A 19,714-nucleotide genomic window follows, 5' to 3' on the forward strand; every position below is an offset into this window, starting at 1 on the left:
GAGCCCTGGATAAGTTCACATTTTTGTAGCATGTCTTCAGCATCTGATTTTCTACCAACTGTTTTGTAAAGTGATTATATATTTCTGCAAGCTTCAAATCAGCTGGTCTTTCAATCTACACACAACAGGTAGTCTTGTCTTGATTGGATGCCTTGTCAAATTGGTTAATTAAGTCAGTACTAAAGCAAAATTCTGTGAAATCAGACTGTGATAAGTTATCGTCTTGGTTATGTCTTTCAGAAAACACACCTGAAAAGTGTTTGCCTGCAATATCAGCTGTGTCTTCTTCTGAACTGCCATTTCTTTGGCCTTTTAAAGAATGAGATGGGACTAATCATCTTCTTCCTATGGTAAATACAAAGTCTATGTTAATTAGACAGTAAGCGCATATTATTTATTTTTACTATTACAGCTGTTACTTGCCTCAAGTCACTTTAGAGAGTGGATCCTCTCCTGCCATGACATGCAGTCCTGCATTGCTTCATAGGCCACTATCCCTTACTTTATTCTGTCTTTGGCGAGGCTCAGTACGGTCAAGATTGCATCCTGGCCCTAATTGCTGTGGTAACCCTCAAGTTGTTGGAATTGTGGCATTTAAAGACCTCCATCGATTGCCATATGTCTTTGCAATGAAAAAACTGCCACATGCAAGCATTTTTAAGTACGTATGCTGAGTTATGTATATGAGATGCCTCCTTCCATTCTCACTCCAGTTTCCTGTCTTAGAAAACTGGCCATGCTTCAAGGGCCTGCATGCCCTAGTTGTTTTCTCCTTGTGCCCCTTCAATCAAATCTCTTTGCTAAGGTCTGACATTTCTTCTCTCTCTCCCTGGCAAAAACATGGTAAGTGTCCTCTGAGTCTTGTTATAAACCCCATTTATTTTCCTTTTCCAATCTTGTAATTTTTGAGCCTTTGGTTAAGGCTTTAAAGTTTAACAACTGCTTGTTTCAAACCAACTTCCCAAAACAATTGGTCTGTCTTTCCCTACACTGTTGTGTATTATTTATAGTACAGCAGTATTGAAAGGCATCCAAATTAGGGATCCAAGTGGGGATACATTAAAACTGCAATTCACATTCCAAAAATCTTCCAAGGAGAAGGGAAATCTCCCTTCCACCCTTTAGTGGTTCACTTTGTGCAAAATCTTATACATAGCAGGAGGAAGCTTTCCTGGTACACAAAAATTTACATTTCTACAGGGCTTAAGGCAGAAATTCCATAGTAGTGGGGGTGGGTGGGTGGGTGGATTTTTCATATAAGAGACTTTGAAATTTGTGATTTTTTGTACACTTTAAAAGAATTGTAGGTATTTTACATTAAGTAGTTTAACCTTTCTCTTGCATTACTTTCTACAAAACTGGCCTTTTTAAAACCACATTGACTGTTTATACAGTGTGTGACTCTGAGACAGCTTTTATCTGTATGATCTATATTATATTTATCTGTGTGATTTTATAATTTGTCAAATATATTTGCCCCACACATTTACCATATATTTGTATACATGTAAGCAATGTACCTATAATTTCTTAATGATCTCTGACTCTTCTTCCAGCATAAACATTGTGTATACCTAGTGTTTAGCCTAATGGTCACTTGTTTTCTTCTGTTCTAGTGCTTCTGTACCAAAGACAGCAGCAGGTCAGTGCAAGTGGGCAGAAGTTCTGAAAGATTTGGAGCAGATCAAGACATCCAAAGTAAGTTAATAAAAGAAGTCTTCATTTCTTATAATCATAGGAGCTGACATAATTAAATATTTAACACTGTACTCAGTTAAGAAGTGCCAGTGACAGGGAGAAGGAAAAGGAATGGTGTTTGTATAATGCTGTTTCATGGGTGGAAGCAAAGGAATAGGAGGTTAAAGGGAATTGGAGCTGACCAAATACTGCAGACTCTAGAATTACATACTATTTTATTTCTCGCTTTTCATAAAAAAATGGGCAGTGGGCTTGGGAATTAGCTCCTTCAGAGAAAGTATTGTAGGACTTGATTCTGTTGAGTCCTCCTCACAGTGAAGCCCATCCTGCAGGTTACTGGGTTACTTTAAGATCCTTTGACTTGCTGGCTCCCTGTACTTGGATGGATTGGGCCTTTAAATTTGGAGCTAATCCATGTTTTGCAGAGTTAGCTTTATTATCTCTACATCTGTTAGTTAATGTTCATAATTCTAACTCCTGTTTTCTTTTAGGACATTGATGTCAGTTTATATACTGCAAACACAGATGAGGATGTAAGTAAACTTAAAATCTGGCCACAACTGGTCTAATATGATAGCTTCATTTCTTTACTAGCAACTTTCTCCTAAGGCAGCCTTGGTCTAAATTGAGAAAAGTTTCAGAAATCAAATAATTTGCCTTGGAAGGAAGAGTTTTGTTAGTTAAACTACTTACGATAAATTTTGTAAGCAGGTATTAATTCTTCTTATTGAATCATCTGCTATTAAAATAATTCAATTTAAAAGGATGATCCAAAATTAATTTATTAAACACTGCTAAAATACTGTTGGTATTTGTTTGTAATTTGAGGGAGGAAAAGAATGACAAAGAAAATACTTCCAAAGTTATTTGTTTAACACCATGAGCTATTTAATGGCATAAAATACTGGAGAGGTGGAATATGGAGAGTAACTGTCAGCATGTACTTGTGCATTTCTCTGCTTTTGCCATTCCTTAGCTTAGCCTATGTACCTATGTATCCCTATGTGCTCTCAAGGAATTAGATCCTGCAAAGGATGAATTATGTTAATTTGTCAACTAATTCTTAAGGCAATCATAGAAACCTATGTAAAATATGATCATCTTAAATGCATTCCTGAAGGGACTTTTTCATAATTTGTTGCTGTGGAGCTCAGTCTGCACTCCATAGGATACATGCGTCCCACCAAGAAAATTAATCCAGCCAATACCCCACTCCAAGCAGTCACCTTTGGTGTAGCCCTGGTGGAACTGGCTGGATTTATTGCTGTGGTAGTATCCTGCTCCTGAGACATTACTTTCCTGACAACTTAAACATTCATGCAAGGACTGTGCCAAACACTGAAAATACATGAATCTTGTACATAAAGTGTTAATGAAAGATTTCCTAGAAATAATGGCCTGACCGTCTCAGAATAGTCTTAGTGTGCATGCAGAATACAGCGGTGTTGATTTATTCAGTGGGTCTGACAAGCCTGAGAAAGCACTGTCTGATGTGTCTGTACAGTTAGCCCTGTACATGACGGAAAAATGGTCGCAAAACAAACACATCCACATCTGCACACACATTCTCTTAACTGAACTGAGCCAGAGAGGTTAACCCATTGTAATGGCTGATTTAATACCCTGCAATGCCAGGAAGATTTTCTTAAAGTGGGACAATCTGACATGGAAGTTAGACGACCTGGGACTTATTCTTGGCTTTACTGTTGACTTGATGGAGAAATTAGTACCTCTGCCTCTTTGTCTTTAATTTGTGAAATACAGGTAATATCTGCTTTCTCTTCTCCTCTTCCTATTCTTAATTCAGATCTCTGAAGAAGACTACTAAGGATGATACTAACTTAATTCTGCTAAGTTTAATTATATCCCAAATTTTTATCCTAATTAATTATTTTCCTGGGTTCTTCAAGACCCTACGTTTAACCTCATCTTAGCAAATTGGCCGGCCTTTATGCTGTTAGCTCTCACAGCCAATCTTTGCAGATGTTTAAAAGCATTTGAATATTAGGAGAAGGTGGCAGTAAATAAAAATTAGCCACATCGTGGTAAATTATATCCTACATTCACTTATTCCTTTTTAAACGTAAAACTATTACAACTTCATTTTTTCAGAAAGAATGCCAAGAACCTGTAATGAGATGCTTTTTCCTAGAGACAAATGTGATTCTTCAAGAATGTCTTATCAAAAATTGTAGTAAAACACAGGATGTATTAAACATATGGAAAAATGGAAACATAAGCTTTGAAAAAAACAAGGTAAGTAACACCAACAGTCTGTGGAAAAAAGGCAAGTCAAAAGTGTTACTTCAGTAGCTGAAATACCTCTTTCATCATATAAAAAGTGGAATAGCAGAGATGAAAGCAAGTGGGATGTAGTAACCTGTACATATAACAGTGAAAAAGCTACACATAGAACAATGAAAAAGCAAAATTTAGTGTTTTTTTTAGAAAAAAAAAACCAAAAACAAACAACAGGATTCCCTTCAAAGCAGATACTTTTGATTGTGCATGTATACATATGAAGGTGTTTGAATGTGTATGTATAAATAACAGTTTGGAACTTCAGTATCTAAAGTCAGGTATGGTCAGACACATACAGAAAAGGATCCTAATTTTCAAAAGGGACAGCCACTTGCATCTCTCACTGAAGTGCTGTATCTTTGAAAGCTGATCCTACTGAAAGAGCAGGCCAGGAGCTGCACAGACCATAAGTACTGTGTAAGCCTCCAGCAATGCTTTCTGTAGTCATTGACTACATTGGAGTTATTAAAAAAAAACCAGGACACACAAGGGTTAGTTCTCTCTCAGAAAAAATAGATCAGTATCCTGGTTTACTATTGCATTTTGTTTTTCAGCTGAATTCTACAACATCAGCAAAGTGCAAAGAATGTGAAGAGTATGAAGAAAAAAATTTTACAGAATTTATACAGAGTTTTGTAAAGGTTATACAGAAGGAATGCAAACATTGACCAAAAGACACAAGTTGGGAACCAAGATCTTCCATGAATATCCTCAGAGAAATGATGTTGTCACCAACAATAAACTGAAAAGAGCAACATTTACAGTCCTACTTACATACCATAACATGTAAAAAATAATAAAATCCTTGTAGTTCACAGAGTATTCATAAATAAGTACATAAAAATGATATTACTTATGAAATATAAATGAAAGGAATTTAACAGGGTTTAAAGCTTCTTCTTGACTTAGTGTGTCTTTATTTTTTGGTAAGCTCACTGGAAAAGAAACACTGCCCAACTTACCAACTTCTCAAAAAAATTCTTTAAAAAGATCTCACAGTATCTGCAGTGGGAACGTCCTCATGAACATCAGCTCAGGGCTAACTGAATGGGGTTTCAGAGAAAAGCTCTTCTTTTATTACTATTAATATAAAATTATCATACCCTCTTAAAGCATTTGGCTATAGCTATTTCTGTAATCTGAAATCTCTCCCTTTACCATCTGTGCTCGTAGAAGATCGCAGCTCATCTCTCACTTCTGTTCTTAGTCACATGTGACAGTTTTCCTTGCATTTTTTTTTCTTATTAAATATTTCTTCAACAAACTAGTGTCAAAACACAAGCTAAGGCCTCTTTGTCTTAAAGGTGTATTGGCTATCTCTTGATATATTTATTTCTACCATGGTTTTCAGGTAAATCCATTTACTTATTTCACCTAAGAATTCAAAGTAAAAAATTAGAATATTTATTTAAAGATTCTTCCTTTCCTTTTTTTCCCTTTTGTACAATAGTAGCATAAAGGTATTAAAAATTATCTCCAGTCTTCTCAACAGAAGGTAATGCTAATGCTTGGTTCCACTGTCTGGTGACAGAACATCATTGGTTACTTCATTTGTTACCTCTGACAGAGACACTACTTTAGTCATTATGGTAATTGCTAAAGTTCCTTTAGCAATTACCAAAGATTTCAATCTAAATTTCAACCAAAGAAAAGTAGCATAAATTTCATTCTCTGAATAAAGGAGGTGACCAAATCTCTTACACACTTAGAAAAAAAAATTATATGTGGCAGAAATCTTTTCAATGTAGAAGAGGTTGTAACTTTGGTCTCCTTTTCAGGTAAGAAATTCAAAGGCAGGAATCACTTTTGGCCGGTTATTGGAAATCATGGTAACCGTATTTCTGAGACTCAGTGCCATCACCTGTCCCCTGGTAGTTCTGAAATGTTGCATAGTGTTCTTTCAGCTTTTTCTAAAGTAACTGCTTACTTCGTGATTCATAACCATGTCATACCAACTGCTATCTATAATAACTAATTCTTTCCTCCAGACACCTCCATTTTTCCATCTTCATTTGATAAATGGCTGAGTTATTCAGCTGTTCACTTAGCAGGAAGGAAGTCTCAATCTCATTGTGGCAACAAATACACTGCCTGTTACTCCCTTATTTTTGGGTTACTCCCAACACTCAGTCTTCAGCACTGAGGAGCTGAATCTCCAGTAAACTACAAGAGAAGGAACATGAATGTGAGCACAGTGTGTGTCATCATCAGGTGACTTATAGAGTAACCGATCAGTAAATTCATAAGTATATTGAGAATGGGATTAAACAACAGCAGAGGTATCACAGAAGAAATAAACAGATTATTTGCCACTGCAAAATAGCAATGAAAGAAGTGTTTTATTACATAGTTTGGATAAAGTAAACTAGTCCTATATTTTAATTTTTTCCTTAAAACAGTGGTATGCATTGAATATGATTTTCTCTTACCTGATGTCACATGCATAGGCAAAATAATACCAAATTACAACTGTAGTCTTTAATCAAAGAGATAAAGGGATTTTCCTTATTTCTAGCTTTGAGGGAGCTTGAGACACAGTCCAGCCGTATTCATGATGGGAGAAACTAATAACTCCTTTGCTCAGACAGTTTTCTTTATCTTGGCCATTATGAAAATGGGTTACCTGATTAATTTTATTCTGTTTTTCATTAAATCATTTACCAGTGGCAAGTATGTTAATTGCTGTGAATTTGCCTTTCTGAAAGAATATTGCTAAGTCTGTGACTGCTCATCTTGCTACCCTGTAGCCACTTTCTGTTGGACATTGGCAATATCACTTTAATTTCATTTTACCTCCACCTGTTCCAGATGCACATTCTAGAACCATAAAAGGCCATTTGTTAATCTAGTTCTCCAGTATCTCTCCTGGGGTTTTCCCTTTCCTGGGACCAAAGCTGCCAATTGAAATCTTTACTACATTGTCAATCCTATGGTTATAAGACATGATCTGATCAATTTTTAAAGGATGGGCTAAATTAAGGTCAGGTTGGTATTTTTTTGTAGTGAGGGGATTCATACATGTCCTGGAGGAAAAGATTCAGTATGACTAAGACATGCATGAATCTCATTTCTCTTGTTAGTACTGCAGACAGAACAGTAAAAACTAATTCAGGGTGCCTACTTTTGAACTAGACATTGCTAGGTTGAGGAAGGTGTTTCTTCCACACAAAATCAACTCATTTGTGTGGCATTTACTACCTAATTTTTTACAACTACTCTTGGTAAATGTTAAGAAAAAGATCAATACTGCATTTTCTCTAATTAATCCAACTCAGTTTGGGACTAAGGTGACTCATAACAGAGAGTTTCTATGTTCAGAAAGAAAAATAACTCTGCTTTTTGACACCAGAAGAGAAAAAGAACGTTCTTACACAGAAGTTTTGCACTACACAGTTCTGTTCCTGACTTTGCAATAATTTAAAATCTATTTTTCCTCTCCTCTCCTTTCCTCTCCTTGTATTCAGTGTCCATATTTCTGTCAATATTTTAACTGGATAATGCAGGTAGCACTCATGCAGATGATATCTGACATCCTCTGCCTTCTTGTTGTTTTACTAGCCCCTGAAGATAAATATTGGTTACTTATCAATAGAATGTTGCCTCCGGTGGCTCTGAATATTTGAGCACCTGTTGATCAGGCACTGTGCAGATAATGTCACAGGAGATGTTTGAAAGTCCTTACAGTTTAAAGTCAGTTCTGGATCAGCACCAGTATATTTATACAAGGACTATTATCTATAATACTTCCTCTTAAAACACACAAGAGAATTTAGCCAATAACTTTTGCAGTCCAGATTTTCTTTTAAACAGTCCATCTACGCTGCACAATCAACAGATTTCAGTTTCTGCAATGTCCAACTGTCTTTTACAATTACAGAGCACAGTATGGATTATGAATTTCATTTCCCTAGTATACTTTTGGTTCCTAAACATAGCATCTGACAGTTTCACCTCAATTTTTTAAGTCAGTTTGATTTCTGACTAAGGTTATACAGGATTTAATTAAGCCAGTAATATAACATTATCACTGTTGCATACTCTGAAGGAGTATTCTGCTCTGATACCCAAGTAAGCTTTTACATTCTCAGTGCACTTCTTAGACGTTTGCCCATGTGGATGCACAAGTCTGTAATAATTAATCACTGCCCAGAAGCAGTGGTCCGTTTGTCTGTTCTTTAACCAAGGAGATGCTATTCTAATGGGCAAGATGCCTTCAGTGAGAAGCTAGCAACCATGGGAACCTTAAGAGCATGCAAAGGGCAGGCCAATAGAGTACACAGGTCTATAGCTGATGGTCTGTTTTGACCAGGCAGAAGCAGGTGGCTCCTCATTTGAATTGAGTGATAGTGTGAACGGTTTCATCTTTTTCTCCATTCAGATCCCCTTTTAAGTGATTGATGTAAGTGTTCACTGATGCTACTTCATTTGGAAATGAGAACTCTGTGAAAGCTAGAATCATTAATGGTAGTGGAAAAAGGCAAACTCTGAACTGCAGCGACCTCTCTTGTGGGAGCTTTGATGTTTGGGGGAAAATATGAAAAAGGGAATTCTTTGCCTCCAGTGAGGTAGCTGGGAGCTCAGCAGCAGTTTCAGAGTAGCCATCTTGTTCATATAGCTATATAAGGAAAACAGTAGTTAGAAAGATTCTTTAGGATCCATTCCAGCTCCATGCGGCAAAAGCTCAGAGACACAATGAACATTTGAGTCATTCAGCCCACTGTACAGTGATTACAGATTGTAGGGTTTCCAGTGGCTACACTGGAGCAACAACATTAACCTCCTATCACACCACAGGATCAGTCAACGTTTCCAGAAGAATCATCTATTTTGTAAAGCAAGGTAAAGGACATTTCCATTCACACAGAAAATTACTGGCCAGTAGGTTATGGCCTCCAGGTAAGCTGGCTGAGACAGAGGCGTGTTGCAGATTAGCTCTCCTACAACACATAGCACTAGATAATCACATCACTACCCAGTCCAAGTAAATTACGTGTACAACTGTTAGTCAACTCATTTGTCTAGACAGCTGCACCACAGATACTGTAGTTCTACTGTTCACTAAACCCTCCTTGTGAATCTTTCTCTGCCTGCCATCCTTTCCAAGTTTAATATGGGAAACACTACAACAGGATGGAGCTATTAATGTTTTGTTGCAGTTCTCACAGGAAGAATATGGAGAAAATATAAGAACAATATTATAATAAAGTCATCTAAGATTAGCCTAGTTGCAATTATGACTCCAGTACCATAAGATTTGCTTTTCTCAGTTATAGTCAAAGGTGACTGAGCTGCCAACCTCTTCCTTGTAGTACCAGTGCCCTGGTTTCAGCTGGGACAGAGTTAGTTTTCTTCTTAGTAGCTGCTGCAGTGCTTGCTTTAGATTTGGTGTGAGAACAATGTTGACAGCACACTGATGGTTTGGGTTGTTGCTGGGTAATGTTTATACTAAGTCAATGTTTATACTAAGTCAGAAGGCTGGAGGGGCATGGGAAACTGGGAGGAGGCACAGCCAGGACAGCTGACCTGAACTAGCCAAAGGGATGTTCCATACCATGGGATGTCATGCTGAATATGTAAACTGGGGGAAGAAGAAGGAAGAGGTGACATCTGGCATTACGGTGTGTGTCCTCCCAAGTAACCATTACACATGATGGAACCCTGCTTTCCTGGAGGTGGCTGAACACCTGATTGCCCATGAGAAGTAGTGGATCAATTCCTTGTTTTGCTCTGCTTGCATGCGCAGCTTTTGCTTTACCTATTAAACTGTCTTTATCTCAACCTATGACTTTTCTCACTTTCACCCTTCTAATCCTCTCCCCCATCCCACTGTTGGGGGAGTGAGTGAGTGGCTGCGTGGGGCTTGGTTGCCAGCCAGGGTTAAACCACGACAACCAGAAGGACAGGAAAAATGAAACATCCACTATAGGAATGAAAGCAAACAGAAGGGAGAAGTGAACACCACCTTACATGATAACAGTGAAATCAAAATTGTTCCAACTCACTGTAAGTCTACTGCATCAGTTCTTTCTGAGTAGCAGCATTTGGCAAGGAGATGGATGGAAATAAGGATATGCCTGCAATTTCAAAGTTAAACAGTAAATTTCAAAGAGTACTTCCCATAACTGCAGTCAAATCATTTGTGTCTTCCCCCTAACAGGCACCAGAGGGGGCTTTTGGAAGACTTTTGAAATTCCCATCCTGAGTCCTTGAGTCAAGGTCATGGTGGGATGTCTTGGCAGGAGGATTAAGAATGTGAGAATGAACTAGCTGCTCAGAACAACCTGATGAAGCCAAAGCAGAAGATACAAACTTAGTTGTATCCTTAAGCCAGTATTAGTGTTCTTGAGAATAGAAAATTATTTTTTATCCAAAGTGTCCTTCACTTGCAGCTTATCCATATGAAGGCACACCTTACTAGCAATCAAATCAGCACTGCATACCAGAATTTCTGTACAGCTTCATGAGACTGATTAATGTGACACTAAGCCATACTTAAAAGGGGACTATTCTGTAGTGTGTAAAGAGCTATACCTTTTCTAGAGGCAGAGGAGAAACAATTAAACTTTGCTACTGTGCTCTCTGTGGACTATTACTCACATGCACTTAAGGAGGAAAAGAAAGCTGCAAATGAGTAGATTATGTATTTTGCAATAATAAGATAAAATCAGCATCTCTACACTGTTTCCTTCCAACTATTTTCCCCCAAAACCTGGAAATATTGGAGAATTCTTATCTCCTTATCAAAAGGCTTATTTAGGCCACTAATCAACACTTTAAATAAAGATGTAAAGAAATAAAAATCTTCCAAAACTTCACCCTCCTCTGAATGTTTATTAGAGGTGGTATTTTCTTGGTAAGTCAAACTGATCGGGAATCAATTGGATTTGTAAAAATGGGGGAGAAGATAGTCAAATACAAGAAAGAATGAAACATCTGTTTAAATGACCGATTTATCTGTACCTTGGCATAGGCATATCACTACCTCTAAAAGTGAAAAATGTATAGGGGAAAAAGGAATTAAGTTAGAATATAAACAGAAATCAGGGGGATTTCTGTGAAATTTCTTGAGAAATACCTAAGGCTAAAGAAGCTTATTTTAACTTCAGCATACAAATGAATATCTTATCTTGGTTCTCTTCCTTCTGAGTCTGAATCAGATTTTTCAGAGATGGATGGTAACTAACTATTGGGTAAAAGCTTTAAAGTCTCAGCCCGATGGTGAACGGGGAGGGAAGCAGTTGAAGAAACATCAGCAGTTACCTAAGGTGTGAGGCATAATCCTTAGAACATGTCTTCATGGACAAAAGAAATTATTTGATGCAAATACCTTCATCCTCAACTGTTTTGATAGAAGCCATTTGTGAAAACATATGTCCAACATAAATGGATCATGACAGAGTTCCTATCAACTGTGACTCTAATGCTATGTCACCCAGGAAAAGAATTGAATCTTTTATCCTATTCTTCAAAATCCAGTCTCCCTAGGGAACATAAATGGGTTTATATTCCAATGGGATGTGTCCACAGTTCCCTCAGATTTCTAAACCCAAGTATTTACTTAAGATTTATCTGGTAATACAGCTAGTCTCTCATCATATTCAAATTCCCTAGGCAAGAAAAACCAGCAGCATGGTTTTACCCTAGGCTGTAATTCCACAAAGTCCTGAACCACACAAATTTTGCCCCTTTGTTTCTTTTCCTAGTGAGACTCAGTACTCCTCCACTTCAATATATACAGGTCAGAGTTCAATCTACATATACAATTACAGAAACTCTGTAGTCATCCAGATAAACCAGCCTGCTATGTGCCTTAATATATCCACCAACAATCTCGCTTTCACATGTCTCACATCAACCACTTCTGGAGCATAAAAAGGATTATCTGTACTTTCTGTTGAGCAGAACAGTATTTGTCAAAGTTACAGGCTTTAACAAAGTTTGAAGCTGACTGAAACTCTTCTGCCTTACATCACTTCTCCCTGTGCCATTGGCTTCTTCAGCATAAAAAGAAGTTCAGTAATTCTGATTTCTTACTTTGTGATTGTAGTTTTATACAAAATACTGCTTTCTTTAAACCTGAAGAAATAGAGCTGAGAATTAGCCAAAGTTTATTCAGTGCCAAAACTTTCTCTTTCTGTAAGTGAGTGTGCCTTTTGGATTAAATAAATGTGCATAATGTATGTTATGCACATTTATCTGATGCTCAGGGGGTCAACATATGGCATATTTATATATTTATATATATATTAAAAAGCATATATATATATATGCTTTATTTTATGGTTTGATTATTCAGTCTTCCTATGAATCTTTATTTTCTGGTGTTTTCTTTGCTCTATCAAGATGGTAAATATACCATTATCTAACCAGAACTGATTTCTTTTTTCAAGTAAAAAGATTATTTTTTTTAATGTTATCTAAGTTATATTTATGAACAAATATTCACAGCTATTTTATATGATGATACAATAACAGTGTTGCTTTTGACACTGGTCAAACTCTAGTATGAGATATGCTATATGCCAGAGCATATTAAATGATGAGAACTGTGGTTATGTTAGAATGTAATAATTAAAAACACCAACAATAATAATATAATAATACTTAACACCATTGTTTATGGCACATAATATAATCTAATAATCAAGTAATGTTGCTTTAATATAATATATTCACATTCCTTTATGAGTTCATTCCCATACTATTTATTGTCAATAAAATTCTGCTTATTCAACCAATGTGATTTTTTTGTGGTTTGCACTGCACGTTGTATCTATGTTGGCAGGTACATAGTATGAGCACTAGCCACATAAAAAATCCAAATGTTACCATTTTTGTGATACAAACAGGGTAAAATACTCTATCTACACTTGTAGCAGAAAAACATTTTAATTTGTATCTACATTTCACGAAAGTATCAGGTATTGCTATTTGGATCAAGGACTGACTATAAACAGTTAAACAAGTAAAATAAAAACATGGTTTTGTTTTCAAACCATTGCAAATTATTTACACTGAGTGTTCTAGACTTCTAGAACATGCAGATTTACCAGTAAACATCTACAGGCTCAAATACACCTATTTCTATCTTGTATATTTGCTGTATTTACCTACTCATACCTGGCATTCCAATCATTTTAAGGCAGGGGCATTATTTTTGTTACATGCATTGGAGTCTTCAGGAGTAATCAGAATGTATCTACTTCTAACTAGAACAGATTAGAGCTTATCCACTTTCCCACATCAAACAGGTGAACTTACTCATATACTACTGCTTGTTTTATATGTGTGTGTGTGTTTATGTAAGTGTGTGTACTGGGTTGACTACCATATGCCCTAATCAAGAGATTTTTCAGCTCATGGTCCAGTCCACAGAGCACCCAAGCGAAATGTTATGGAAAAAACCAATCCTACTGTCCACCAGGAAATGTCAAATGGTCATCAGAATAACAAAGCATGAAAAAAAATCATACTCTAAGGATTGCCTCCAGTAAAAATAAAAACGTTGTAAGTACTCTGAGAATGGTTTCTAACACACTTTTTTCACAAGTTGTAGTTGAGGAAAACAAAAAACTGCAACTAACTTTTTATATGGCAAGTTGCTTTCTCAAAATCAAATATTAAAATACAGTGACAGTATTGCTGAAGGAACCTGCATTAGACCCAAATACAGTATTTTCCTGTTGTGAGATGAACTGAAGCCATCAGCTCACACCTTTGTTTATTCAATGCCTTTCAGGAAGCAACTGTACTGAGCTTTTCAAAATGAAATATTGCATGTCAGTAATCATTATACAACCTTAATGGCAGCTCTACCATAAATGACAGATCTCGTTAAAGTGACAAAAGAGGATTTAAGGGAAATGTAAAATATACTTATGTTGTTAGAAATTTCTAATAGGCACTAACACTGATTATATTTTATTGTAGCAGTGTGCTATCTGTGCCATAGGTAAAACTGAGAAACCATTCTATTTAAAAGTTGCCTTTCCTAGCTCTTCTAAGACTCATACACTTCCTTCAATTAGCTTGAAATCTATAGTCTTGCAATAATACAGAACATATTAGGAATCCCAGCTTGGGATCTTATGAGCCATCAGTTTCCCAATGAGCCTAAACTTTCCCTCCCACTGGAAAAAAAATAATCCATTTTTTTCTTATAATTGATAGAGTCTACTCTTTTTGAATGGGGTACTGAGAAGTCAAACCATGCTTTTGGTCAATCTCAAAGCGTTCAAGTCACTTATTATCTATCCAGCTACTAGTGTGGCAGCAATACTGAGTAGCAGGTGTTCATCATCAATTATGACAGCTAGGAATTTCTTCTCCTTATTAACCTTAATCGTGACTTTTTACATCACTTTTTGCAAGAATCTTATTTTTCTTGTTAGTCACAGGATAACAAATGAGACATGACTCTATTTCTTTTGGTCGTCCCTTTGGCAAGCTTGCTACAACTAATTCAAAGAAAATCAGATCATTATGAATAATTTCTGCAACTTTTTGCTCTAACAAGCTTCCTGCTTTCATGCATCATTAGCCATTTTAAATTTTTACCAAATGTCTTCAGAGAACATTTCTCTCTCTTACACTGCCTACTGCAGGACAGTGACTGGGCTTCATTATACTCTAGATGATCTTCCTAGCAGTAGATATCAGGCATTTGGATAAGGTAACATCCAAAATCCCTTGGCTGTACTGTATTTTTATCACTTGACATAATTTCTTCTTAGGACCTCATCCTCTACTACTTTATGTCACTAATAAGTTATGAAGGTATACCTGGGATAACTTAGAATCCGTTGAATTTCTGAAATTGTTCATAAGTTTTAAGTTCCCCAGCTATGACATATAAGGTGCAGATATTAACTATTGGCTTAACAACATAAAGGTTTTTTTTTGCCAGTTTAGTGTCCCCCTTTTTTCCCTCATGGTCTTCTGAAAGCTCTGATAACTGGATAGTTTACGTTTGTTTCAGCATTGCTGAAGGAATCTCAAGCAGATAAACTTCCACAAAGCAGGCATCAATTGTGTCAGCAGGTGGCACATAAGCTTTTCCAGATATGTGCTTGTACAGGATCTCTGTTTTCTGGTGACTGACAGTAATACCAAGCTATGGAAATGATGCCTTGTCCTCCTCAATGCATGGGAAAAGGACACAATTACCAACAGCCAATGGCTCCTGAAACAGTTCTTTGGAAGTCAGAATTTCTGACTGTGCGGTGAAGCTTCTAGAAGTCTCATTAGCAAGTGAGTAGGATGGTGGTGATAGCTATCACTACCATAGAACATGGGGTTTATGCAGGTTCTTTTCCTCTAGGCAAGCTGTGTTAAAATAACAATTCCAAAGTCCTGCTCTCCTGACTTTATCAAAGGCCTCTGTGCCTATACAAATAAAAAGAATGCGTAAGGAATTATTCCTTGGCCCCAGGGCCAACTGGCACAACACAACTTATTTGAGGGTGACCACATGAATGAATGAATCTGCGTCTAGTGCCAGAAAGCAAGGAATATTTTTAAGCTGCAGTGACATAAAGAAACAGCACAAAAATGATAGTACCACTGACAACTATGCCATAAGGAGTCACAAGGAAGGGGTGAAGGTGTAGAAAGTAATTTTTTTCTTCCTCTGGTCTTTCAAGTTATTGTAACCACTAAATATTAAATCTGACAAGATTTGGAACTTAGACACGCTGGTATTTGTGACTCCTCTCACTAAGCTGTTGGCTACACTCTCCAAGACTGCAAATCACGACCAACTCAAGGTGTACGGTATGTTGATACCAAAGCCTCCTTTCTTCCTGCCCAGCTACAAGTAGCATTTCAAGTGCAAAGCATCTTGCTAACAATGATCTCTAACACCTAAAGGTATTCTGTAACCTAACAATCAACAAAACCCTGGGAAATTGAGAGATAAAAGAATAATGCACAGTTATTTCCTTAGCTGAATATCATATCTGTGAATGCTGAGACTGGCAAATCTCAAGGTTCTGGGAAGCAGAAAGTAAGAATTAAGTAGCATATGCATTCAGACACTGTTTTCAACAGCAGCCCATACCATGAATACCTTTGTTTATGAACAATACAAAACAAGATCTGCCTTTCCCTTCCCACACTAAAACACTTGCTTGCTTCATGGTATAAAATGATATATGTGCTTCATTTTACAGCCTTAAGGGTGTTAGACTTTTCTTCCCTCTCTCATTAAACACTTAAGCTACACTCATTTCCAACCTAATTGCTGTCAACAGCAAGGCCACATTTGGTTCCGCTGCTGAAGCAGTACCGAGCAAGAGACATATTAAATCCCTTGAGATGCATATCCACTCCTTTCTTCTTGCATTCCCATGCAAGAAAAAAGTTTCACTCAATTCCATCACAGTGAAGTCCTTCCAGACTGCACCATTCCCTCACTGACGAACTGCTTTAAATTAAGCCCTCCAATATCACAACAGCTATGCCTAAGACAGTGAATACAGCATCAGTGCAGGCAAATCTCCTTTGGCTATGAGATCTGTAGTGCTTAAGGTCGTCTGTGCATTCCTGGTCATCAGAGTGAGTTTTGTTGAACTTTTTTTGTTGAACAAGCGATTCCAGAAGGGCATGATTATGTCTCCAGCCAACTCTAACTCTGTATCAAAATTTTCTGTTAATAAACTACAGGGTATCAGATCAGTTATAACTACAGTTATAGCAAACGGATCTTGGAATTAGTCAAACAAAGCAAAAAGCCTTACAAATGTCTTTTATTGCCCCAAAAGGCGAAACTATGCTCAGCCAAAAACTTGTTTTAACTCTTTAGACGCTGCCAGAAAGTATTCCAGGCCAGGTTTTCACAATAGTTAGGACACTGGGACATATGTTGTAACTTGAACAGTGCAGCTGGACAGCATTTCTGCAAGGAAAAGATGTTTATTTTAAATAATATTCACCCACAGCTGTTTCTGCAACAAAAGCATATCAAGTGACCTCAGAAATCTATTCATGCTAAAGATTTTTATGGTCTGTTTTCTGGTTGTAAGCAGAGTTACAAATTATTTTTTTACTTGAAAATATTGTCTAACAGAGAAACTTATTAAGTCTTCAGAAAGAGTATTTTAAGCAACTTCTTGAATTACAGCTTTATTGTAAGACTGCTGACATCCCTGTGAGAAGAGGATAACAAGTGTATTTCAAAAACTGTATTGAAGTAGTTTGCATTTTTCTCATGCCATAGGATAATACTGTGTGCAATACTAGCACTTATAGAGAGAATATAGATTACACTCTTAAACTTTCTCAGGACTTCAGGGAAATTTACAATGTTTTTTATTATGTATTCCAGAAAGAATTTCTGAAATTTTCAACCTTCACTATCTAAAAATAATGCCAACTTAGTTAGTCTGAAATGGCTCTCAATTAATCCAGTAAGATCAGCTCAACAGTAAAAATCTTGGCAATATCTAAAGTGATTAAGAATTTCCTAAAATACATTATTTGTGTAAAGTTAAAACTACAAACTCTTTTAAATACAAGGCACTGTTTCTGTGTGGTTTTTTTTCAAGATTGCTCAAATACTGATATGTACCTTTGGACCTACTTCTATAAACTCATTCTTGTTTTGCAAATATAATGGTGAAACTCACCTTATGCTTGAGACTGCCTATATTTTTCCTTCATGAAAGAAGTGAAAGTGTCTTTTACTTATTAAAGTCAGAGAGTTGAGTCCATATATTTACCAGTGATCTTAGAATGGAGTGAGTTTTTAACCCCATTTTTATCCCACCTAAAAATAGTCAAAACTTTCTCAGAATATATTCTAACAGGGAATGTTGCTGTAAAACTTAGGTCAAAATTTCTGTAATTTCACTGTAAGCATCCCAACTGTTAGCAATTAAATACATTTCTGGGAAGAAACCCTACAACATCCTGGGTGAGGGTAGAGGGTTAAATAAAGAATAAAAAGAAAATGTTTAAAAAATAATTTATAAGCAAAGTATATTAAACATATCTCAACTTGAACGTGAGTCAAATGACTATAATTTAATTCTATTATCTTGCATTTTGTACATTACTTTTATGTCTATCACCTCCTTTACACTCACCCTCCATTTCTTTCAGTTATGGATTAGGCTTTTAAAGAGAACTCTTAAAATGGATGGTTACACCATCAGGGTTAGACTGTCTCCAGGACTCAGACTTCAGTTGGGGTTGTAGAGAATGCCAAGATCCTGCTTAGCATAACAAGGAAGATGTAAAGCAGTGAGGTGAAAATTCCTTGGGTTGAAAAGCAGAATTTACAGAAGGCTGTGCATCACCTCTGCTCTTCTGCTGTCATCAACAGCCTTCAACTGCTGTGGACAGCTTAAAGTAGAAAGTTTGATAAGTTGATACATTGTTTCAGTCCCTTCTTTTCAGGAATTTGAAAGAACTTTATTAAAGTAAGAAGAAAAGATTATGAGAGAGAGTAACTGAAATGAGGCAGTGTTAGCAACTCTTATGCTGTAAGGCTACAATTTCAGACCGAGATACAACTCTCAGTTAAAAGGATGTTCCCAACTACAGAAAACTGGGAAACTCACTTGTGGCCAGACTCTTCATCCCAGCATCAAAAGAAGGGACAACTAGTATTTCCATTAATTAAAATAATTATTTTTTCTTTGCTATTTAACCTGAAAGATATTTATAAAGGTAAAAATTAGTCATCATCTGTGTATCTCTAATGAAATATGTACATCACTTCCCTACTTATTCTAATAGCCATTCTTTGCAACACAGAATTGATATATGTGTAATATTCTTTCTCGGAGATTCATGTAAACATACATGAGAGTCAATATTAAAGGACAGACAACAGATAAATCAAATACTAGAAGTTCTTGCCAGCTGTATACTAGCTGTAACCAACTAACAAAGATCCACTAAGCATCTTTAATCCCTTGCTATTAAAAAAACCTAGCTACCTCTCCAGCTGTCTAGCTAGATAAGAACCTATATTTCAGGTAAACAGTTTTTTAACTTAAATTCAGATACATTGTTTAGTTACAAAAATATGGCACTAGAATCAGTTTTATACTATCACCAAATTTAAACCCTGCCATTTCTGACCCAGCAGTGCTACAGATGGAAATTTCAATTAGTGGTTGGAAAAACTTCCCCCTTTTTTAAGCTTAGGACTTGCTTCTGGATCAAAAGTCTCATCATAGAGGGGACTACTTCTATGGTAGAAACTGAGTGGATAACCTGCAGACCATCTTCTAAGGATCCTTTCTGAGCCCATCTGTACGGTTCTCAGGCAGGACACAGCTGTCCAGATAAAACTTGTATCTTGGGATGGCATGGGAAATCCCCATGAAACTGCACCTAAACTTAATCTCATTCCTTCCTGCCCTGGCAACTTCTCTGCTCTTTCTCCACAGATACTCTCTCTGCAGATCACGTGATGAGCACAAGTGGGTTGTGTGCCCATGGCAGCTGCTGTCTGGCCAGCTAAAGGGCTGCCTCCCTTTGCTGTCCCCTCCCATGCCTCTACAAAATGGCAAGGCAAACGCGGTACGCAAATTTCACACAACTTTGGTAACACCAGCAGCACAAGCACTCAATGCATAGACGTTTTCTCTACCTCTGCAACAGACCCACCACAGGCTGAACCCATCATCCAAGTGTGTGGCACCTCTTTGAAAACATATTTAAGAAAGAGGAGGGAGGGAAAGACAGGGAGAAGGGAGGTAGGAAC

At 36.9% G+C, this 19,714-nt stretch overlaps 1 protein-coding gene across 4 annotated transcripts in view; it reads left to right on the plus strand.

Moving 5' to 3' along the window:
* Positions 1-4,895, plus strand: part of IL15 (interleukin 15) — a 39,032-nt gene extending 34,137 nt beyond the window's left edge. For all 4 annotated transcript variants that reach the window (XM_040581725.1, XM_040581717.1, XM_040581681.1 and 1 more), the window contains 5 exons: positions 241-350; positions 1,617-1,698; positions 2,190-2,231; positions 3,811-3,954; positions 4,554-4,895. In XM_040581725.1, the coding sequence (XP_040437659.1) occupies positions 241-350; positions 1,617-1,698; positions 2,190-2,231; positions 3,811-3,954; positions 4,554-4,667 (492 nt within the window). In that variant the 3' untranslated portion in view covers positions 4,668-4,895. The remainder of the gene's footprint in view (positions 1-240; positions 351-1,616; positions 1,699-2,189; positions 2,232-3,810; positions 3,955-4,553) is intronic.
* Positions 4,896-19,714: the final 14,819 nt, after the last annotated feature.

The sequence above is a fragment of the Falco naumanni genome, chromosome 1 (genome assembly GCF_017639655.2).
Source record: "Falco naumanni isolate bFalNau1 chromosome 1, bFalNau1.pat, whole genome shotgun sequence".
NCBI lineage: Eukaryota > Metazoa > Chordata > Aves > Falconiformes > Falconidae > Falco > Falco naumanni.